Raw genomic sequence first — 22927 nt, forward strand, 5'->3', positions numbered from 1 at the left:
CCAGAAAAAAAAAAAAAAAAAAGAAGGGTGTTGCTTTAACACTCAAATGTGTAGTATGCACCATGGTCTACACAACCGGCAGTTTTTTATTCCTGGAATAGACGCTATAACCCCAAAAATGCCAGCAAGGCATTTTTGTGGTTATCTATCTTTTTTCTATCTTTTTTGGTAAGTGACTGCTCACCAAATGAAGAACAATAATCACAGAAAGCTATAATGAAAGCACTTACTTTTTCTCCTCCCATGGATTCGAAAAGCTTTTCAAGTTGTACCCTCAGTTGCTGAATATTGTTCATCAAAATGCAAGCCTGAAATTCAATGACAGAGCATATGTAAGTATGGGTACAAAATAAATCAGGTTTTCTATATGTTGCATGGTTACTCCCAAATTGAACAAACATGTATGGTGTCAGATTTTTAAATGCAAGGCAATTACAAATAAGAGAGAAGGTGTCACATTGCTGCAAACGATACTGGCATAGCAGTTTGAAAAGGTAGCACTAGTGAGTCCTTTGGCAAGAAAATACAATCAAATTGGCTGAACCGGATTTTCTTTCATGTTACAATGCAATTTATTTGACTTTTAGTGCCTGACTACTATTTACCAATTACAATCAAGACACAAAGCGTCGGCAAAAGCTAGTTATATTTACAGTGCTGGCACCAATTCGGTCATATGTTTGTAATCTTCTCACTTGCACAAGCTATGTTCTCGGTGAAAGTGAGTCTTCGCACATTCTGAGACATTAGTGTACCCCTTTAGCTTGACTTATTATTTGCTTTTGCCTTTATGTCCCTTTAAGTATTCTAATGGAGTGGGTAGTGGGGCTGCACTGTGTAATAGATGTACAAATTTATACTGACTAGAAAAAGAAAGCAGACCACATAGCAGGAGAAAAAGAAAGATACCATGAAGAAAGGTTGAACTAAGCCTAGAACATAACACATAATAAAAGTGGACACACAGACCAGCAAAGATGAAAAGCAACAAAAACTACCAAAAAGGAAAGAAAGCAAACAGAGAGCCTACACACTTCACAGTAAGATGTAACTGCATTTGATGGTGACTGATAAGGCTTAATATAGCACAAATTAAGACACCTAAGGCCATAAAAACACCCAGACATTTACAGTGCTTTGACCACATTCTGCTAAGACAATGCAATTACTTTGCTTAACATTAGCACAACAACAATGATGGCAATTAAAGGTCTGAGTAATGTGCCTCCAGGTGCCAATTAAAGCCTATTTTAGACAACTAGGTTCTAGTTTGCATGTAGCAGTCACAGGGAGCTGTAGAACAATGCCTTAAACTGCACTGCACACTGCTTGCTCACAAACATTTTGAAAATTTCATGCAGTGTAAAAAAAAATATATAAATGGTATGACCTATTGACCTATTGAATATGACCTATTGGTTGAATAGAAAACTGCAATAAATGCACATGTATTAGAAATAGTATCTGTATTTGCTATTCCTGGTTAAGAGTACCAGCAGAACTCGATTGATTCAGAACCATATGCTTTGTTTTAATATGTCAATTCACAATTAATACTGTTTGTTATGTGTTTATTTCTGTGTGGAAGAGCACGACGAGAATAAAAATAAGGAAAATGTGCTAGATGAGACTAAGCTTAAAAAAATTGTAGTTATACTTATTGCACATAACATGGGTATATGCTATCGTCCATCATGGCACCAAACAATAAGTCTCTAAGACTTTGTTCAACATTCAGATGTGAAGAAATTCAATATGTTGATCTTTCTTTTTTTGTGCTTCAATACAAGAATTATATACTTGCAAAAAGAAGAAAGAAACAAAAATAGGAAGAGGACCACCGGAGTGTTTTTTACAGGATGCATGGTGAAGCAAAGAAACTTACAGTTTTCTCTTGCAGGACATAGTTTGGAAATTCCTTTTTCACGATGTCTGCATACGCTGTCAGGACTTTCACAATTGTCTGTGCAGAGAAAAACAACACAAGAAAAAAATTGACTCACCATTGCTGCCCTGTGAAAGTGGATGTCCAGCGAAACTGTTGAAAACCACCCTACAACTGCTGAGGTGGGTATGCAATGCTTAATAGCATTAGAGTAATGGTAGTAATGGTAATTTTGACAGCATGCCACCCGCCACAGTGGTGCCACAACAATGTTGAAATCAGTTGCTAGGCTGGTTCTTTTATATAAAAAAGGCTAGGGACGTCACTCCCCATGTTGCAAGCTGCCATCAGTGCGGCAGCTTGTGCAACAGGAACCTTTACTGCGAAATGTATGCGGGGAGCACTATGTGCTTTGCATTATTATCAGGAGTGCCGTATCATCAATTATGTGGTTCAAATGATTGCCTTGTGCTTGTTCTTTATTGAAACGTAAGCTATTCTGTATGCATGATTCCAAAGGATGTATGCACTGTCGCTTCACTTTGCTGACTGTTTGAAGACTGTGCATTACAGGGGTATGAGCCACTGCTCCTGGCCTTGTCGCCGGGATCGACCCATATTTTTGCAGACGGATGCGTACACGAAAAATGCAGACCAACTAGAGGCTAACAGCTTCGCTGTAAAAAAGCAAGACATCGATGACACAACCAACCAAACAGTACACGGCACCACTAATTGTTCTTTTCAGCCTACCTTAGCAAAACGCTTCATGTAGCGCTTCACAAGCTCAGGGTCTGGGCATTCTAGCTTGCTAATGACGTCAAAGCACTGCGTGAGTTGTGTAAAAACGTCCACCACGGAATTGGAAAAAAGGGCATGCTCCGAACTCTGCAGGAACTGCAAAAGACAAAAGGTTGAAATGTTTGTTAGTATACAGTTTTGCACATTGTGAGCTAATTGATAAGACTCCAGGGAAAACAGGGGGAAGTCGGGAGATGAAAATTCAAGACAGTGAGCAAAACGAGAATAAGGTGAAAGCAGGAGCCAATGTTTCAACAAGTGGACTTGTCTTCTTCAAGGCGACAGGTCAATGAAGAAGTTGAATAGAAAACTGCAATAAATGCACATGTATTAGAAATAGTATCTGTATTTGCTATTCCTGGTTAAGAGTACCAGCAGAGCTCGATTAATTCAGAACCATCTGCTTTTTTTTAATATGTCAATTCACAATTAATACTGTTATGTGTTTATTTCTGTGTGGAAGAGCATGACGACAATAAAAATATGTATCACTCTTTGATAAGCAAATTCTCTAATTAACTGGACAGCGAGTCTAACAACCTAAATGCTTATAAAGGTCGTGCATATGAAAGTATGAAAGAGAGGAGTAAGGCAGCATAGATGCTATAGTTAATCTGCAGTGCCATGAATGCACGGTGAATACGTCACCACTTGCTTATCAGTGCCCACATCATTACATTTCTTTCCTTTGTCATCAGTTTCAGATTAGTTTCAGTTTATTATGTTTTAGGTACAATGAATGGGTAAGAGACAATATACAGATGAGGGTCCCAAAGTCACAGACTGCAATGGGACTCTCGGTTAATATTAACCATGGAGAGATGTATTAAAGATGAGTAAGCTAAGTAAAAGAAACAAACACAATCGCGAAAAATACAACATAGAAAAATTTAATAAATGAAAACAAATTGTCCGTACACAAGCCTATAGTGCATTAAAAAAAACTGCCATTACATACAAATGGCAAATGTAGTGTAACGAATGATGCAAACTACTAGTTATACTTATAAAAATGCTTAAGGGCATGACTAAATGCATGAAAGAAGATTTGATAGTGTTTGACCATTCCACAGTTTTATAGCAGTGAATGATGATGTCATTTTTCCATAGGTAAAACGAACCATAGGCTGTAGAAAATTGGAGTTACGTGCAAACCTGGTATTATTAGTATTGATGAGGTACCTCAAATCAATGAATCGGTATGGAAGCTGTTTGGTAAGTAATTTATAAAACATTTATTACATGATAGTTGAACAAGTTGGTGACAACAAGGATGTTATTTTCACGAAATAATAGAGAAGCACTTGTGAAAAACCCACTGTTAGTGATAATGCCTATTGCTTGGTTTTGTAAGGGCTGAATAGATGAGATATGACAGTTCTATGTGTTTCCCCAGGAAACAATGTCGTAATGAACGTGACTGTGAATGAAAGCAAAGTATAATGCTAATAATGCGTCTTTTGAGAAATATGCTCTTGATTTGATTAATAGTCTAATACCGAAGGTACACTTTTGCTTAATGAAGGCAATGTGTTGAGAAAACTTTAGGTTAGAATCTAATTTGATGCCCAAAAATGATACACAATCGGAGACATGAACGTGATGACCATTTAGAGCTATCTTAGGCAAGCCAGGTAGTATTCTTTGGCTTGATCGGAAAATCATGAATTGAGTTTTGGAAGGATTGATAACTAAATGATTGGAAGAACACCATGCAACAATATGGTCAAGCTCATTGTTTAGTTTAGGGATTAAAGTTGTTAAAAAATTGTCACGCAACGAAGTAGTAATATCGTCTGCATATGGTACACAATGTGCTGAGTGAAGACACGTGGGTAAATCATTATTATAAATGGAGAATAGTAGGGGACCTAGTATGGAGCCTTGCGGTACACCTGGGTAATACTACCTTTAGTATCAGAATAAGCACCTCCAAAAAAAAAGAAAACTGTTTGTTCTCTATCGTGCAGGTAACTTTTTAGGAGTTCTAGTACTGGACCGGTAATTCCCAGGGCTTCTAGCTTAGTAAAAAATATGTTACGATTAATCGTTTAGTGAAGTCCAAAAATACCAAACCAACGATGTCACCCGTATAAATCGAGTGACAAATGTAGTCGATTAGAGATATTAAAGCTAAGTTAGTCAAACTGCCAGCGCGAAATCAAGTTGAGAAGATTGCAACAAATTTAATTTTTTAAGTAAATATTTAGACGCTTACAAAATAACTTCTCAACAACTTTACAAATCAACAAAAGAATAGAAATAGGACGATAGTTGGATGACACCTCCAGTGGCATTGTTTCAAAACATTAATTTCTAACCAATCAGCACATGCTGCAGTTGTGCTAATGAGGCAACGCAAACATGTTTTCTTTTTTAGTTGTGCAGCAACAAACTTCTAAGCATCTCTAAAGACCATTTGCCGAATCTGCTGCCACAGTGCACATGCTGACAGTGTATAGCCTAGCCTTACACATAAATCAGTCAAGATGTGTATACATGTATATGGTTGGCCTGACATAATATTGCATGTGGACCCGGTGTCATAGAAAATGTGGTTATGAATGTAGCAGGCAAAGAAATACCAATAGCATATTCACAATTTTTTGAAGGAACAATCATAACGTTAACAGAGCCGACAAAAAAGTGTCAATTCTGCCACTCTTCTTGTTTTTCGTGTGTTAACACTGTAAGGACTGACTCGTCCAAGAACAAGTTCTGCTAGGCCATATTGCACTTATTACACATTGTTTATTATGTTACTATATGACTGTTACATTTTGACTCCAAGCACTGCTCTTCATAATTAGCCAAGTAGAACAACACAGTGAAAAATAATGTACCCCTGTGAGAAACATGATAGGTAGCAGCCAAATTCCCATTCAAGCGGTCATATCGGCTCGGTATCTATGCTTAACAAAAGTGTCTTACAACTGGGAAGCTACTAGATACATGTTCACATGGAAGACTCAAATCCACATTTCATGAGTAGTAACTGTTCCTTGAAAATAAATTTGTGTTGCCTCTCACATTGATCATAGGTGTATGAATATAAGAAGCCAGAAAGTCATAGAAGATTTCAGTTCCAACAGAAGTGCAAACATTTGTGAGCCCACTACCATTTTTGTATAGAGCAGAAAAAATCATTTCACAATGATTTGTTTTTAAGTTAAATTACCATAAGAAACTGCTTGGACCCACAGATACACACATGGGCAAAACAAGGACATGCTTGTTGGACACAAGCATCAGGTGCTAGGGAACAAAGTATGACAGCCGGTGTTCATCTTTCATGAACCAAACAGCACAATGTAGGTAAGCACCAAACAGTATAATTGCCATCGCTGTACTTTTTTCTGTGAACAGCGACAACGGAAATAAATTTGTGCTGTGTTATAACTAAGCCACAATGGGTGCTGCTACTGTTGCAAGCTTTAACTAACGAAGCAATAACTGGTGCAGACAACAATGGCAAAGAGGGCAGCAGCTTTAGCATTACCGATACAAAACACACATAAACATGGGTTTAACTCCGTACAATGTCTTAGGTGCTATGATCTGTTTACTGTATAACTACACAAGCTATATATACAAAACATAGCCAGTAAATGGCCATGAAAATTAGATGACATCGCCGTTTAAGCAGCATGTCTTCATGCAATTCTATACTTTTACACCCGTGGTAAAGAAACCGCTACATGGTAAAAAAGAAAAAAATTTCAAGTGTTTCCAAGACAATCTTACATTGCAATGCCATCATAGCCAAATTTGTGGCTATGCAAAAAATTTGTTTTCTATCAGAAGAAATACTGCCGTAGTGCTACGTGCAGGAATAAGAATGCTACAGCAGATGCTAACACTTGGCTCAGAATGTTATCATGATGGTATTTGCTGAATACCTTTTCAAAGCATAGGTCACTATTATACAAAGCAGCTAGTAAACAATGACATAACTTTCTTTCATCTGAGTAAAGAAACTAAAGCATTCAAGTAGCAAGCATTATCCGTTAATCAAATTCATGGCAAATGAAGTCGTCAGACCATTTTAATAGGTTCACCATGCTAGGACACAGAATGCTCATAAAATATTTAGGGAATGTGATGGTGTTAAGGATCTCCTTATATTAGAATGGCGATTTGGGCAAGTTAGTCCAAGTTCATGGTGCAATTTGCAGCACAAGATACCAAAGTTAGGAGAGACAAATGGGAGGTTAGTGGAGTGTGTTTGTTTGTTTTTTCCCACTAACCTCGTGTTTGTCTTTCCACACTTTGGGGCTTTGCACTGCTATCACACCATGAAGCATTTCCTTAGATGCCTGTAGGTATAGCTTTATTCCATACACACACAATACTTGCCATATTAAAAGGGCCCTGAAACACTTCTATAACTGATAATAGAATGGCTTCACTATTAAAGGACATCATCTCAGGAATTCCATGCTGCCAAAATGTTCTTCTTCCTTCATCTATAAATGGAGTTATCGTGCCAATACCAGGCTTTTTTTTCTCTTTTCGTCTCTGCTAGCCCACTGGAAGCTACACAGTGGAGAAGTCGAGAAGGCAAAGCATCACCGAAAATTTTACTGTAGTGGTGGTGAAAGGGCTCATCGCAGCAACCCGTGGCGGCTGTGGTAGACTATGCTACACAGCATGCCACTGCAATCTTGGAGGCCATGCGCAGCAGAACCAGCTATGGAAAATTTTCGTATAGACTGGCAGTGCAAACATGAAATTATTTTTCTGTCTTCTTGAGATCACAAATGTTTCATTTAACTCAAGATCGGCAATTATGTATTACTGAGAATGCTCTCATGATCACAAAATCAGTGCTGGTGGGTTGAGCTGCTTGCAATGATGCTCCATGACGACATTGCAAAAGAGAGAGCAACAATATTTCACTGTCTTTGGCCAGGATTGTGAATTCGCTGTTGCATGCAGTGCTGTGCTATTTGGCTCGTATGTTCACAGCAGCTTCTAGGACCATATTAGGAACACTTTCTTACCATGTTAAAAAAATGTTTCGTGGTCTCTTGAAATAATCATTATGTGTCAAAATCACTTAATGAGGTTCAAGCTTCTTGACAATACTACTATATACTATATACTATATACTATAGACTAATATACACCAATGTGCAATGTTTTATTCCCAGTATAAAACAACCTTTTTGGAGGCGGATGTCACGCAACTACCATGATATTGCAACATAATTTATGTGAGAACTACTGGGTTTGACCGTAAGGTAATGAAACTGGGTCTGGTAAAAAGAATTTATTGATCCGATCGGTACATATTATTAGACTTATTCAATATAGCCTCCTTGGCTATTGATACACTGCTGTCAATGTGATTCCCATGCTGCAAAGGCTCCCTGGAATTCAGCTGCCATAACCTCTTTCAGAGAATCTGTGACAGCCCGTTGGATGGTGGGAACATCGTCAAAAGGGTGATATATCAGACTTCTCTTGAGCTTTGGGAGCAGGAAAAAGTCTGCCAGGCTCACATCGAGGCTGTACAGTGGCTGCAGCAAGGTTGGAACCACTGTCCGGGTCAGGTAGGTGGCCACAACAAAAGCCGTGTGGGCTGGTGCGTTGTCATGGTGAAGCTTCCAGCAATTGGCAATCTCCGCTCGTTTCCATTTGACGCCCCTGTGAAGGCGCTCAAGGACTTCTTTGTAGAACACAGTGTTGACGGTTCATCCCAGAGGTACAAATTCCTTGTGGGTCACCCCACGCTTGTTAAAAAAAGACAATGAACATTGTCTTTACCTTGGACTTTGATATTCTCACTTTCTCGAGGTGTGGGAAGTTCGCCGTGTGCCACTCCGAACTTTGTCACTTGCTTTTGGGGTTTTACTGGAAGACCCATGATTCACCGCCAGTATTTACACCGTCTAAAAAGTCTTGTTCACTTTCTAACTGCCGCAACATCTTAAGGGAAACGTCAACACTTCGTTGCTTTTGTTCATCACTCAACACTTTGGGCACCAATTTCAATCAAACCTTCCGCATGTTCAAATTTTCAGAAATAATTTTGTGAGTCATTGTTTGCACATGTTAAGGTCTTCGGCGATTAATCTGATACTCAAACGACGGTCAGAGTCTAGGAGATTTCTTACTTTGGCCACATTTTTGTTCAAACGACTCGTTGAAGGACATCCACATCGCTCCATGCCTTCAACGGTCTCCCATCTGTTCTTGAAATCACTGAACCACCGGAAAACCTAGGCCTTTGATAGGGCGTCGTCTTTGTAAGCCATCTTAACCAAAGCAAGCATCTCAGAAGTGGTTTCGCCCAGGTGAAAGCAATATTTAATCATGTACCGCTTCTCCAGCGAATGCTCCATTTTTGATGTTCTCCGCTGTGACAAAAGCTCGAAAACAGCTTTTGCACCACTTCAGATCTTCACTGTGTCAGAGATTCGACACAACTTTTGGCAGGTATGTTACTTAGCTTAGAACCCCCCCCACAAATCCCGCCTCTAGGGAGCACGCTACTGGCAAATGCAGCATCTTGCGGCAGGCAGTCTCATTACTTTACAGACAAACCTTGTACATGTACATGCACACTAGTTATTTGGTGCACTCTAGTAAAACTTGCGAACTTTTTCTCGCAATACAACCTATAACAGCTTTTAAATCTAATAATAAATACATCATAATTATGAACTACAGTTTCTAGTTTCAGAGATACAGTCAAACATCTATATAATGAAGTTGGTAAAATCAGCAATTTACTTCATTATGTCAAAATTTCGTTGTACAGTCAAACCCGGCGATATCGAACTCGCAAAAAAACGCCTATCAGTTCGATATAGAGCATAATTCGATATAAGCCTGCTAAATAATTGGATGTCATGAAAGCACATACCATTTATAAAATCACTTTATTGACGAAACTAGCTTAGTTTCGCATAAATTAGTCCTGTATTTTCTTCTGCTTGGGCAATTTCGCTGCCTGCGACGCACGCACTTCCCCACGTTGTCTAAGGAGTCGGAGCAGCTGAGGCCGCAACCTTCCGCATTCGCGCAGAAGCACCGGACTAATGCGAGTGCACCAATCACTTCGGAGGATGTGGGCAAAGGACCGTAGTTGCTTTCCTCAACGTGCCTACTTTCATTTGTGCTCGGTACGATGTCGGCGATTTAGTCTTCGTTTCCGGCCCACTGTTGTCGCGACACCATCATCTGCACTCACAAACTCGTCCACCGTTGATTCGAATGTCCCAGAAATTTTGACAGCTCACACCAAACTTCGGCAACACAGGCAAAGGCTTCGTCGCATTCATCAGAATTTACAGTCATCACCGAGCACGCGGAAACCGGCACGTATGAAGAACGCCTCGTACACGGCCGTGCGTACGCGTCGGGCGCCATGGGCACCGGGTTGCGAGTCTGGCCACTTTAAGCCCTAATCGTGCTGACAGTGCTCCTCGGAATCTTGCAAGCTGCGGGGACATCGCGTTGAACGCGATTTATGATTTCGATCTTCACGACGAAAAGCGAATTCTGCCGCTTCATCACAGCAACACTGCAGGAGAAGGCCCACAAGGCGCAAACACGATAAACCAGAGAAGCAGCCAGACAACTCGCACTTTCGCCATCTTACATGAAGAGCGCACAAGAGCCTCTGATTGGCTGTCTGAGCAAGCGCTGTAGGCGGGCCAGGATAACTTTTTGCTGGGTAGTGTCGATAGATAGTGATCTAAAGAAAGGAAGGACGCTTGATTCTGCAGCCCATGAGGGAGCACGGCGAAGCGTCGTCAGGGGAGAGGGAGTGGGAAGTGAAAGATGATAGAGAAAGAGGGAGGATAATAAACTTCACTGTGCGCGACAGGGGGAGTGTTGACGGCTTGCCCGAACAGCCCGAGGTAGCGCGGTCACGGTAGGGAGAGCGGTTGGATGGAGCCGCGCCGCCGGGTTTCCCCGCTACTGCGAGGGAAGGCCAACTTCTGGGGGCACTTTTCCGCCGCTTGACGTTCGATATATCGCGAGTCACTGCAATATTTGTTCGATGTAAGCATAATTTTTGCTATATATACTCATTGTAACTATACCGTGACCAGAAATTGTTCGATATATAGAATAATTCGATGTAAACGGGTTCGATATAGTCGGGTTCGAATGTATTGAAATTCAACCTTTTATGCAAATAAGTACAGTAGCCGATCGATTTTACTTACACGAAAAGGAGCTGCAGAATTTTTCGAATTATTGGACAATCAAATAAAGCAAATTTGAAAGAGAGAAAAAATTTGTTTTCATAAATTTGTGAGTCGGCGAGAAATGATACGGTTTCATATACTACGTATGTCGGTGATATCTTGACATTGGAGGTATGAATTAAGCAAAGCCAGCCACCCTTTTATGTGCGCTGCGCCCCCCGCGGATGATAGTGTCACTCACATGGGGACGACGCCATCAAAAAAAGCGCCGGCAGTGGGGAGCGAATGCTTCGCCTGCCTCTTGCTCTGATGGGGTCACAAAACTCAGCCACGTGCAGCCACAGCCTACGCACACCGACTTATCCCCAGCCCCACAACCTTGTGCACACTTGATCGCGTTACCGCGAGCGAGCTCCCCTCCCTCTCTTTCCCTATGCCCGTGCGGGAAGGCGTCATTCATGAAGCCACCATCTTTGTTGTCTCACCCTCGCGCACTTTCAATTGCACCTAACGCATATGTGCGCAGGGCGCGATAGGATCTTATTGCACTTGGACTTTATACGGAACATGATACGCCTCCACTTCAGCGATCACTCTTGAGAGGTGCCTCTGCAAGCAGCCGCTTGTAATTCTATCATTTAACCATCTGTGTCCGTGGAAGTTTCCATTTATTGTCTCGACATTCCTTTGCAGTGGCAGTGAAATTTCGCTATACTGAAATTGCAAACAAACACATTTCTTTTTACTGAGGTTCTAAATACATGGTGTTCTATGCACAAGAGGTTATGAAAAGTTAAATACTTCATTATATCAGGAATATCATTATATTGAAGTTCGTTACAATAAGGTTGAATGCATTTTAAGAAGATGTAGAAAGAGTGGGTAACACAGTGTTTACTTACGCCATCTTTTTTGTCACGTAGGAAGGCACTGTGGAGGTATTCTAGAGAAACATCATCATTCTCATTGAGCCATTGCATCACAAAAGGTTCAAACAACCTGAAAAGGCAAGGAAGTCAGGTGTAAACATAGTTCTAGGATGAAATGTGCAGCAATAATATGAATCAATACAGCAGCAACCAATGTCAAGATAATCAAATGGCTACATATACAGTGCATTTAGTTTATTGAAAGCAATCATCATGGTTTCAGGCGAATTTGTTACATTTCAGTGAAAAACATGAGTTTTATATGTATCACCTAAAAAATTAGGAGCTGTGCATTATTCTGAAACTAGAAGAAGGCATAAAATTGAAAGAATATTCCCACTATTATCAAAGGACATTAGATTTCTCATGCACACGCAAAGTTATAATGATAGTTTCATTTGTTTTACTAATGATAGTATTATTTACCTAAATTAAAGGAGCATAATTGTAATTATTGTATATAGTGCAGGTCCACATATATTTACATTCATGAAACATAAAAACCTAATAATTTTAAGTGATTATTGTTATATCTTGATCAATCTTGATACTGTGTTGCTGGAATACCTGTACACTTATACAAAGGCAGCTTCAAAAGGTGCAGCTTTTAAAAAAGGCATCACACCTACAAGGTGCAGCTTTCAAAACTGCTGAGGTCTATTTCTGATGCGAAAGCATCAAATGGCCCATTAAATAAAAAAGACGGCGCTTGTTATCTGTGAGAGCAAAATGCCACCTAATTTCCTATTGGCTGCGATGCCACGTCACAAGCGTACCTCGACGGAGCAGGGGGCGAAAGGGTAAACCTGCTGCCGCTGTAGCACGCCAGGTATCGCGTGAGGGGAGAGGGCATTGCCGCGATGTTACGTCACCCTCGCTCTCGCTCTCAGAAGCCTGTGTTATCCACGCATTCCTTGTCCGTGCAAGCTCTCGCCTGCAATCTAACTGCACCTCAGCAAGGCCAAATCAAAACGCACCAAGCGTCTCAATGCGCTTGCTTGTCCGCGAGGAGTTCATAACTTGAAGGACCGCTCAGTGGCATTCAAGTGGACATTAATGCTTTTGCACTTACAATAAAGTGCTTAAGTGCCCTTGAATTTTTTATTTATTTATTTACAGTACATCACAGGGCTTCCAAAGAAGCATTGAGTGAGGGGGGCACAGAGCAATAAATTGAGTGTTAAATCAGCAGACTAGAACTAAATCTGAAACAAGGCATTGGAATGTCATCAATGTACTATACAAACCTAATTCAGTATGCAATACAAGAGAAGTGAAATCATTACACAATATTAAAACGTCTGTCCAGTTGTTTGTGAAAATGGCTACGGTCAGCGATTGTGACAATGGCTTTGGGAAGATCATTCCAAAGTGGACTAATGTGTGGTAGTGCAGATGAATTAAAAGCTTGAGTCCTTCCACAGATGCATTTGACGCTCAGTTTATTATGTAGATGTCGTGATGTGAGTGTGGGAGCATGAATAACTAAGTGATGATATGCTAGGATATGAACATACAGTATTTATGCAGTGGACATAACAGTGGAAATGGAGTGATGGGTATCCAACGGCTGGAGGTCACATTCTTGTTTAAGGTTAGTAACACTGAAATGCTGGTCATAGTTAGATTACATAAATTGAGCGGCCCTATTCTGGATCGACTTTATCTTGTTAGCAAGGGTACTTCTGATGAGGAGACCAGATTGTTGAGACAAATTCAAGCTGTGGGCAAACGAAAGTTATATAGGTTAATTTACATATGTTAGAGTTACAATGACACAAGTTATGACTTAAATAGCCAAGTGCTTCAGATGCCTTAGCACAAATGGTAGTTACGTGCTTCTTCTAGGAGAAGGTAGGAGTTCCAGGTAGGGTAGGAGACTGATTCCTAAGTAGGTGTATGAAGAAGCATGAGGTAATACTGCATTATCTATAGAATAAGGGAAGTTAGATGTAGGGTGCTTACAGCTGAATGGAACTACCTTGCATACCTATTTTTATTTGTGTTAAGCCATTAGCCATTTATCGCACCAGGAGTTTATAGCGTTAAGATCATTTTGAAGGATAAGATGGTCATTAGCATTTTTAATAATGTGGTAGACATTGCAGTCATCGGCAAAGGGTTTTATACCAGATGTTATGTTAGTGTTATGTCATTAATGTAAATTAAGATAGCAAGGGGCCCATGATGTTACCCTGCGGTGCACGAGGTACTATGTAAGCGAGAGAAGAAAAAATGTTATTTACCACTGTGAATTGAAGGCAACGTGATAAAAAGTTTCTCATCCACGACAAAGTTAAACTGTCAATTCCAAGAGCTGATAGATTTGCAATAAGACGCCAATGTGCTACACGGTCAAATGCTTTAGAGTAGTCTAGAAAGATGCAGCCAGTTTGAAGGTTATCATCCACATTAAAATGTAGATTCCTGGTTCATTCAAGTTGTGTTTCGCATAATAAAGTTTTCCAAAATCCCGGCTGGTTACTGAAAAAGAAATTATTGGACTCATGGTGGTTGTAAAGATGTAATGAGATAATGTGTTTGAAAAGTTTACAGCGGATGCACGTCAACAAAATGGGACAGCAGTTTTTGGCTGCCTGTCAACTTATATTATTTAAATATGGGAGTAATCAGAAATTTTCCAGTCGGCCAGTAACTGTCCAGATGTTAATGACTGTTTAAATAGGTGGAATAATATCTGACTTTAAATGAAAGATGTATTTTTCAATATTTTAGAATTTATGTTATCAATGTCACTAGATGTAGATAGTTTAAGGTTAGAAATCAGACACATTATGCCTTCCGATGAGATTTCAAATGGCTCCATAAAACGAAAGCTTGTTTCGAGAACAGATGGCACACTGTAACGATCTTCTCGAGTTAAAGCAGATGAAGGAAACCACTGAGCTCTGATGGACACTCTTGATCAGAAAGTTGTGTTAGGTCATCGCAGTGTAAGGAAATATTGTTGCCAATGCCATTGGGAGCAACTGTTCTCCAGGACATCTTAGGGGTAGACATTAATATACAAGGCAGGTCATGCAAGCAATATTTATTTTTAGCTGTCTTTATAGCCTTACAATATGTTTTTAAATATTCTTTGTATTTTGCCCAAGAGGACAGAGTCTGGAGTCATTTTGCACACTCATAAAGACGTTTCTTCTTATTTCTTAATTGTCAGAGTTTTTTTTATTAAACCATGGATTAGCTTTATCATTAGTTATTAATTAAGAGAATGCATTTGTCCATGAGAACCCAGATTTTGTTTTTAAAAAGAATGGAGTTGTTATTTACAGAGTGAGATGAAAATGAGGGCAGAAATTTCTAATTAAGAAGCACCTCTAACTCAGAATTTATGTTGTTAAAGTTGGCCTTGTTATATTCCTGAATTTTTTTAGTTTTAGCTCCTTTAAAAGTAAGCGGGATGTTAAATTGCAGTTGCAGCATATTATGGTCACAAAAGCCATCGATATGTGAAATTGACCCTATGGTATCAGGATAATTAGTTAGTAGGAGATTGTGGACGTTGGAACCACGAGTAGGTTGGTGAACGACTAGAAACAAATTGTAATCCAATGTTAGGTAGATGAAATCTTTCGCAGCATGTTAAAGTTAAAATCACTAAAAGATAACTATTACTGGCAGGACAGTGTTTAGCAGCCTGAGATACTTTCTCTGAGCTGTTTCACAAACAGAGGACCAGAATCTGGTGGTTGATAGCATGCCCTGAATAATATTTGGGTGGAAGGCAATGAATACACAACCGAAATAATTCTGAGTGCTGAGTTCGACAACTGAGGAGACAATCCTCTTGTCAACTGCAATCGAGACACCGCCATCACGTCTTTCAGTTCGATCGTACTGGCATACATTATACTGTTGGTTGTCTTCGAAACTTCTTTGTTAGGTATTTCAGGATATAGCCATGTATCGGCAAGTACAAGAATGTAAGAACAACTACCCTCTAGAAAAGTGTGCGATAGATCGCATTTAGGAAGCAATCTATATATATTAGTAAACGATAAAGAAAGCAGATATGATAACACTGAGGAATGAGGCTTGTTGTTCACATTTAGGCATTTTCTTTTTTGTAGCTATCTAGTGCATGACATGACCATGTCAGATGCTTTCCAGTGCATATATGTTACATCGTCCATACGTAGCTTGTCAACGGATAACTTAAAGGGTTTCTTCTGCGCCTTCGCAAACACTATCATAAACTTTTTCCTTGCATTACGTGTCGATTGCGAAAGATCTTTGCGAACTGAGACTTCCGATCCTTTAATTTTGTGCACAGACTTTATCCTCGCCTGTTTATTTTAATAAACACTTAATTTTGCAATGATGGGCCTTTGCTTACCTGCAGCAAATTTGCCAATTCCATGAACCCGTTCAAATTGTGTGCTGGTTGGGGCATACCTAGTCTCTCAGAATATGCTTATCTTCACAAGCATTCAACATTAAAGAAGCTGCTTACTATGTAAGAAATGAAGAAATAAAACCTTCGCTTCAACATTTAAGCAACTAATTGAAGAAGAATGTTTGTGGAAACTGAAGAATGAAATATAACTATCATTACGCAGCAGGGTGGCGCCTAATGATTGTACTGTGCAGCATCTAGGCATTTTACTCCATATTCTAATGAGAGTCCTTGGAACTGCAGAAAGCTTACACAGCAAGGCAGCATGTTATGCCCACTGCAATCCACCAGGCATAGATGCTTAGACTACACAATGATGCTATCAAACACCACATAGAAAACAGGCTGGGCAAACTGATGTGTCACGTATGCATCAAGCATCTCAACGCACCTATTCAAGTACCTCAATGTGCAACATACTTATTGGGAATACTTCAGATCGCTCCCTCCTCACCACATTTCAAATCGTTCCAACATGCCGCCATTTTTCATGTACAATTGAGAGAGCTGGTTCACTCGATTACCTGAGTTACGTCTGACACAACAGCCTCTGCTGATGGCCTACATAAAGAGTGTCGAGGAGTCCAGTCAGCTGGGCTCAGCACCACAAGAAGAGATCTAGTGGGACTGCAATAGTGATGGCTCGGAATAGACGTTCTGGAAACTGAAGTGTTCCTCCTTCTCTTACTCCCGAATGCAGAGATCTAACTTGGATCGGGCTTGGACTTGACTTGACGAAGTCGGCCCGAAGCAAGAGGCGGACTTCGAAACGCCCAAGTCGGCTTTCGCGTTTCATAGACGCTCAAGCTGACTTGCTTCGTCAAGTCAAGACTGTGCTTCAATACAAAAGCAGGTTGCTCGTCTGTGTTCGAGGTTAACAATAAATTTATTAGCGTAAGGCACGTTGTACAGCAAAAAAGTATGTATCTTTCCAAATTTCCACCAGGGCATAAGTGCTGAAGTATAGTTTGCGTAAACTTATTCCATCTGGCTACGTCCGCCGCTGCGATGGGCAGTGTTGCTTGCGGAAAGCGCGCGTTCCCGGCGGATTTAAGTGGTCTTCAAGTTTCAGTGTTTTGGCGCGCTTTTTGAGTTGCAGGTTTCACCATCTTTTCAAGTCGCCGCTACACTTTTAGGCAACAGTGTATTTGAGTGCAAATCAATTTTATCGTCTCATTTATTTTCGTTTTAGCTTATCTTTAACTCAGATGTCTTGTTGCATGTTTGTTGCCGTAGAGAAGCGAACGAAATGGTTGGTTCGTATGGTGGTCTTTAAACGGCTTTTGTTCTCGATTGCCGCAAGGCGTTCATGCGCCGTCTGGGCCGGCAACCGGAGACAAGAGGCCGAGACGAGGCATACGGTCGGTTTCTGAGCGAGCTCGCGCGTCCCTTTTCGCCTATAGGCATTCCAGGAGGAAGTCGACGGCCCGTGTTCTGCTCGGGCTACGTGACCCTTTCAAGAAAAAGCCAACCTATTCGAACGCACTAGGCCGGAGTCACAAACAAGAAAAAAACTGCAACATGTGCTGCGAACGAAGAGTACCGAGCGCCGTTGAGTCCCCTGCCCGGTCCCATATGGGTGACAACACCCGATAAAAAACAAAATAAATAAGTAAAATGACACGTGCAAACGATTTGTCTGCTTCGCATGGAGGGTTTGTCGAGAACAACGAGAGGGAGAGTGCGGCACAGTCGTAGGCATCGCAAATTGGCAGTGCGTGTCGTCTGCTAGGAAAGTGTCGTCTGTTAGGAAAACAAGTTGTGGGGCTCGCGCGACGGCCGCGCGCCGCATTTGGTACGAAATTGCTGTTCTGTCAACAGGCTTTGACGCTGAAATGTCGCACTCACGTACGGTCTCCTCCCAAGAGAATGCACCGCAACGCAAGATGGCAGCCCGTTTTAAAGAAGACGAAAAGAGCCTGCCGACGACACTCCTGAACGACTACAAGCATATTGTGGAATGCAAGAAAACTGATGTCGCGTCGTTGACCAAGAAGAATCAGACATGGAAAGAAATAGCAAAACATTAGAATGCCAACCACGGGATTACGCGGCGCGATCACCTGCAACTGAAAAAATGCTGGACCAACCTGAAGCAAAAGCGGAAAGAGGAAGCTGCGGAAGAAAAGGGAAAGCGCCACAGAACTGGTAAGCGCACATGTTCTGCATGACTGACTTATTTGGGCTACTTTTTATTATGTGTAGTCACAGGAGATGAGAAAATACGCTCGCAATCAATCTTTCCGCGACTGCAGGAAGCGCACCAGCATCGGGCGCGGGTGCTTCGCGATGAGCAGAGTCACCTTTCCAACTGCGCGGCACACTGTTGACTGAGGAATGCGGACTGGACCTCCGGTGACTGTTTGAAACGTGCCAGCGCCGTAAAACATCACAGCCATCAGCAACTGCAGCATGGGAGGCACACAGTCGGTCCTCTGTTGTCCCCGCTTACCCGGATAGGCAACATAGCGAGAAGTCGCACGGCGTTCTTCTTGAATCTGTAGCGACCGAGGAATTGTTCGTCGTCGTACAGCTCCATCGGATTCCCTCGGTCACGTAGGGTGGGTCGCGGAATTTTCGGCAAGGGCTGCGTCTCTGAAAATGCTGTATCCATGGCGTAGCAAGCAAACTCGAAAGCAGCTAACCTCCGCGCGACGTCCGTTCGGGAGGCTGCCATGTTGGAATAACACACGAAGTCAGTTTCAAACTAGCCCGGGAGCAGACTTCAAACTTGAGCGGACTTCGACGCAGCCAAGTCGTTCGCAAGTCGTCCGCAAGATCAAACACGATTTACGACACGCGGCGAAGCTGTCTTGAGACTGCCAGAAGTCAAGTTCGAGCCAAGTTAGATCTCTGCATTCGGGGGTTACATTTAAGTATGAAAACCTGGGGCTCTTTAACATGCGCAGAGGTCTATGAGGGCACTTGTGTACTTCCCTCATAGCCATCACAGTTGGAAAATGCACTTGCAACCTACCACTGAGCAGCAGAATACCACAGCCACGGAGTCATCACAGTGAAAGCTAAACTGAACAGCTGTATTGTACGCATGAGGTTAGGCATACATGCAACGTGGAAGAAAAATTATTACATAATGAAATTTTTATATGGGAAGCAGAATGATGTGGCTACTTACGAAGCATATTCAGGCACCGTGTCTTTATAGGGAGGAATGTCCTTGATGTAGTTGTTGTAGAACCACTTCACCTTGAAGTGAAGGTTCATGTAGGCTGAGCTCTTGCACAGCCTCAGCTGTTCATGCTCTGGGCGGCAAGACAGGGTGAAAAGAGGCATACGAAGGTTCAATTTTTTTCCCTGTCTGAGGTCTTAATAACCATGTGCAGCTAGGAAAGGCAACTGTGAGCATGATATAGATCAGTCTAAGATTTTTGACCCTATGATCATCGCCTGCAGTTATTCAAGAACAAAGAAGAAGAGTAATTATTGGTAAAATGAAAGATGAGGAAAGACAGATTAGGAAAAGAAAACTATAGGAATTTAGGCTTATGCGTGCGCCCCATTTTGATCCTATTTTGTTTTTTGACTACAGGAATTTAGGCTCATGCGTGCATCACAATTTTGATCCTATTTTGTTTTGATGCAACAGTTAACCTTGCACTTCAGCTAGATTTTCATAAGAAAATGGCGAGTAAATTGTAAAGTAACAATCATCAAGTGAGATCCATAGCGTGCTCAAACTCCAATGGCTATTAGGAAGTTCGAATGCCAGACAGCTGCTCAGTAAAATTTGCATGAAACTTAATATTTCAGAGTAGCCAATCATCACAAACCATGGGGCATTAATTGGTGCCACTCTCTAATTTCATCTTCATGCTGGCAGTCACAGTTGCCAAACCTCGCTCATTCACATTACTAAAGCCCTCTACAAAAGCAGCAAAGAAAGTCTAGGCAGCACTACTACAAGTTACATCATAAACATTCCATCTGTCAGAGTTCAAGAGAACTGTTCAAGGGTGCAGCACAAGACAGGCTAGGAAACCCTTTGGTTGGGACAGTCCGTATGCTTGCCAATGCATGATATTTTTTGAGTGACATTGCTTTTTTCTTTAGTGATTTCAGGAATACTTCCAGTCACAAACCAACAAACTAAAAGAAGAGGTACACTTAAAGAGCTGGAGATATGATTGTACTGTCCCAACCTTGGGCCTATAGTTGGAAGGAACATTCAAGAAAAACATCTGATGCCACCATGACAAATATGGGTGCTCATTCCCTCTACTGCAGCAGCACCACGATGCGAATAGCCTTAATCGAACTTAGGCCATGCTTGCCCCCCAAAACAGTGCTCTACAGTAATCACCAGACAATGGACTTGTAGGGCTCAAAGTAAATTAGAGCTACATGTTTTAATGAGACTGCATCAAGCTAATAACCTTTCGCATCTATTAAAATAGTGAGCACGACCCATTAAATAGTTGCAATTACATGTGGCTCCATAAAACATCTTCAAAAGTGGTTTTAAATCAGCACATATTTAACATGTGTCTACTATACCTTCTTATGTGTCTGAGGATGCCAGGTGGAGAAAACAGGTGACATGGACTTTGATAACATACAGTACCCCACTCTGGGCTCTATTCGGCCCACATCACTTCAGCTCGCTTTGTTTGCCCCTAAATTTGTGGCATGTAACCACCACACCATGCTTTTAGTATTGTAGGTTAACCCAGCTGTTGCATTTAAAAAGAGAAGGCGTGGTGCTTTCTGAAGGCACTGTTTAATTAAGACAACCGCTCGTTATCCTTACAGAGTTATGTCCACCTATCACTTCCTCCTTGTATAGTATGTCACCTGATCGTCTTATTTCAAGTAAAAAGACTGTAAACACGGAGAAATGTATGCAAGGTCGATGTAATGAAATATGTAACTGCACATTAAACAAGTAATGCCACAAAAGTTCTGCAACATTGAGGACTGCTTGCCCTAGTGACACAAACAGCTGAGTCAACAAAGCTGGTCCATAGCAGCCATACTTTGAGCCCCACTTTCCAGTGCAACATGGGACACAAGCACAGCTTACCCACCAGACGTGAACCAAACGACAAAAAGCAGAAACAAAAGAGGCCACCAAACTTTGCTCACTACGAGAATCAGACCTGCTTGCTTGCATTTTTAACCTACAGTCTAAAGAGGCTCCCACACAGACACTGCCATATCACAGAGCAATGAGTTTCACCATCTGTGCAGGGAGATACTTAGAGTTTATTTTTACGCACATGTGTGATAGGCAAATGTCTTTTCTTTTTCTGAAAGTTGAAGTGAAATAGCCCTGTTATAGCATTGCATGGCGGATGTCAAAGAACGCACACAGAAAAGAGCTAATTAGTGTCGCTTTTCTTTCTTTTTAACATCTCTAACTGAGACATCATTGAAGGTTAAGAAACAAGCTGTAAGTGGTAATTAGATTGAAAGCTCTGGGGCAGGGCTGTGTTTGTGTGTAATGCTCCTACTTGCAAGCTACTAAGTAGGGAAAAGGGTTCTCAGTATGGGGCAAGAAAAGAGGGAGAAACAGCGGGCCATCTCTGAATGCACGTCTAGTACATACCGGCCTTGGCAAGGTGTCCTTTATGGGAGAGAGCACAGGGTTCAGAGCATACACATACCCAAGGGTTAGACAATGAGGGTGGGGACGGGGGCTCAATTAACTGTTACCACGAAGGGCGGGGGACATAGGGAAGAGGTTTCAAGAACTCCATCTGTGCAAAGCTAGGTCCCAGGGTAACAAGTGACAAGCAAAGTGGCGTAATCACAGGATAAGGTTTGACACCTTTCTGCACACAATAATGAAACATGATTTCACTATGACTGAACACTAAGCAAAACCTTCCCATGACCCAAGCTAAGTGTTTTCAAGGTCTGATCTTGAACTTGTACAGGACACTAAAGAACCAGAGTAAGCATACAGTTATGTCAATGCCAAGAGCTACACAGTCCTCTAGCTTTAAACCAGAGCAGGTGAAAGAAGTCCATCTTCTGCAACTATAATTGTACTGTCTTCTCTAACTTACTTACAGCTTTATTGTAATGCAGGGTGTCTTCATATCTGTGGTAGGTGAAATACTAACCAACAAACTCCAGAAAAAAATTGCCTACAAAGCTCGTCATGTTACATGGCATGCAGTTCAGAGTGGATAAAATAATAAAGAGGACCAATGACATCAGCAGAGAAACTTGAACTAAGCGCTGACTGTGTGACTGCACAGTTCTGTAAGCTTTAATTTTCTGGTTGTGTGGTATGTGACTTCATGCTTCTGCTCCAAATACGAGCCTGTTCTTTGTTCTTAGAGGATGGTACGGTTTTTTTTTCCTGTTTTGGCAATATGCCTATACTGCAAATAAAAAAAATCTACAAGACCAAGATTTTGGCTCTTCCAGAATATTCAGAGCTAGTATATATGACCCCAGACAGTTTTGTTATCACATTATGTGCAATATAAGGTATAATTATTTTTATTTTGCATGGCACAGGAACAATTTTCTTTTTAAATGAGGTGGAAGCATTCTAGTTCCCTGCTTTAGTGCCTAGCACCCGCTCTTTATAAATGACACACGAGTGGTGATGATCAATCAAGTGAGAGGGTGCAATTTCCCCTCAATATTCTCTTTAAGAGGTTTGTTGAAATTGCACATGGGCATTTATGGAGCAATCTTCGAAGTGTAAACATATAAGCACATTATTTTCCCTGCCTAATATGGCTGCTTTAGA

The 22927-nt window shown here is 41.3% G+C and overlaps 1 protein-coding gene across 6 annotated transcripts in view; it reads right to left on the reverse strand.

The window, feature by feature from the left end:
* Nucleotides 1–22927, reverse strand: part of LOC126542789 (protein unc-13 homolog B-like) — a 282991-nt gene that overhangs the window by 34604 nt on the left and 225460 nt on the right. For 4 of the 6 annotated variants that reach the window (XM_055077447.2, XM_055077445.2, XM_055077446.2 and 1 more), the window contains exons 19-24: nt 21767–21784; nt 19337–19463; nt 11754–11850; nt 2639–2782; nt 1886–1963; nt 231–308 (exon numbers count right to left, since the gene is read on the reverse strand). In XM_055077447.2, coding sequence (XP_054933422.1) covers nt 231–308; nt 1886–1963; nt 2639–2782; nt 11754–11850; nt 19337–19463; nt 21767–21784 — 542 coding nt within the window. The remainder of the gene's footprint in view (nt 1–230; nt 309–1885; nt 1964–2638; nt 2783–11753; nt 11851–19336; nt 19464–21766; nt 21785–22927) is intronic. The other 2 variants (XM_050189851.3, XM_050189852.3) reach the window with 1 other exon arrangement.

Source organism: Dermacentor andersoni, chromosome 2, assembly GCF_023375885.2.
Source record: "Dermacentor andersoni chromosome 2, qqDerAnde1_hic_scaffold, whole genome shotgun sequence".
NCBI lineage: Eukaryota > Metazoa > Arthropoda > Arachnida > Ixodida > Ixodidae > Dermacentor > Dermacentor andersoni.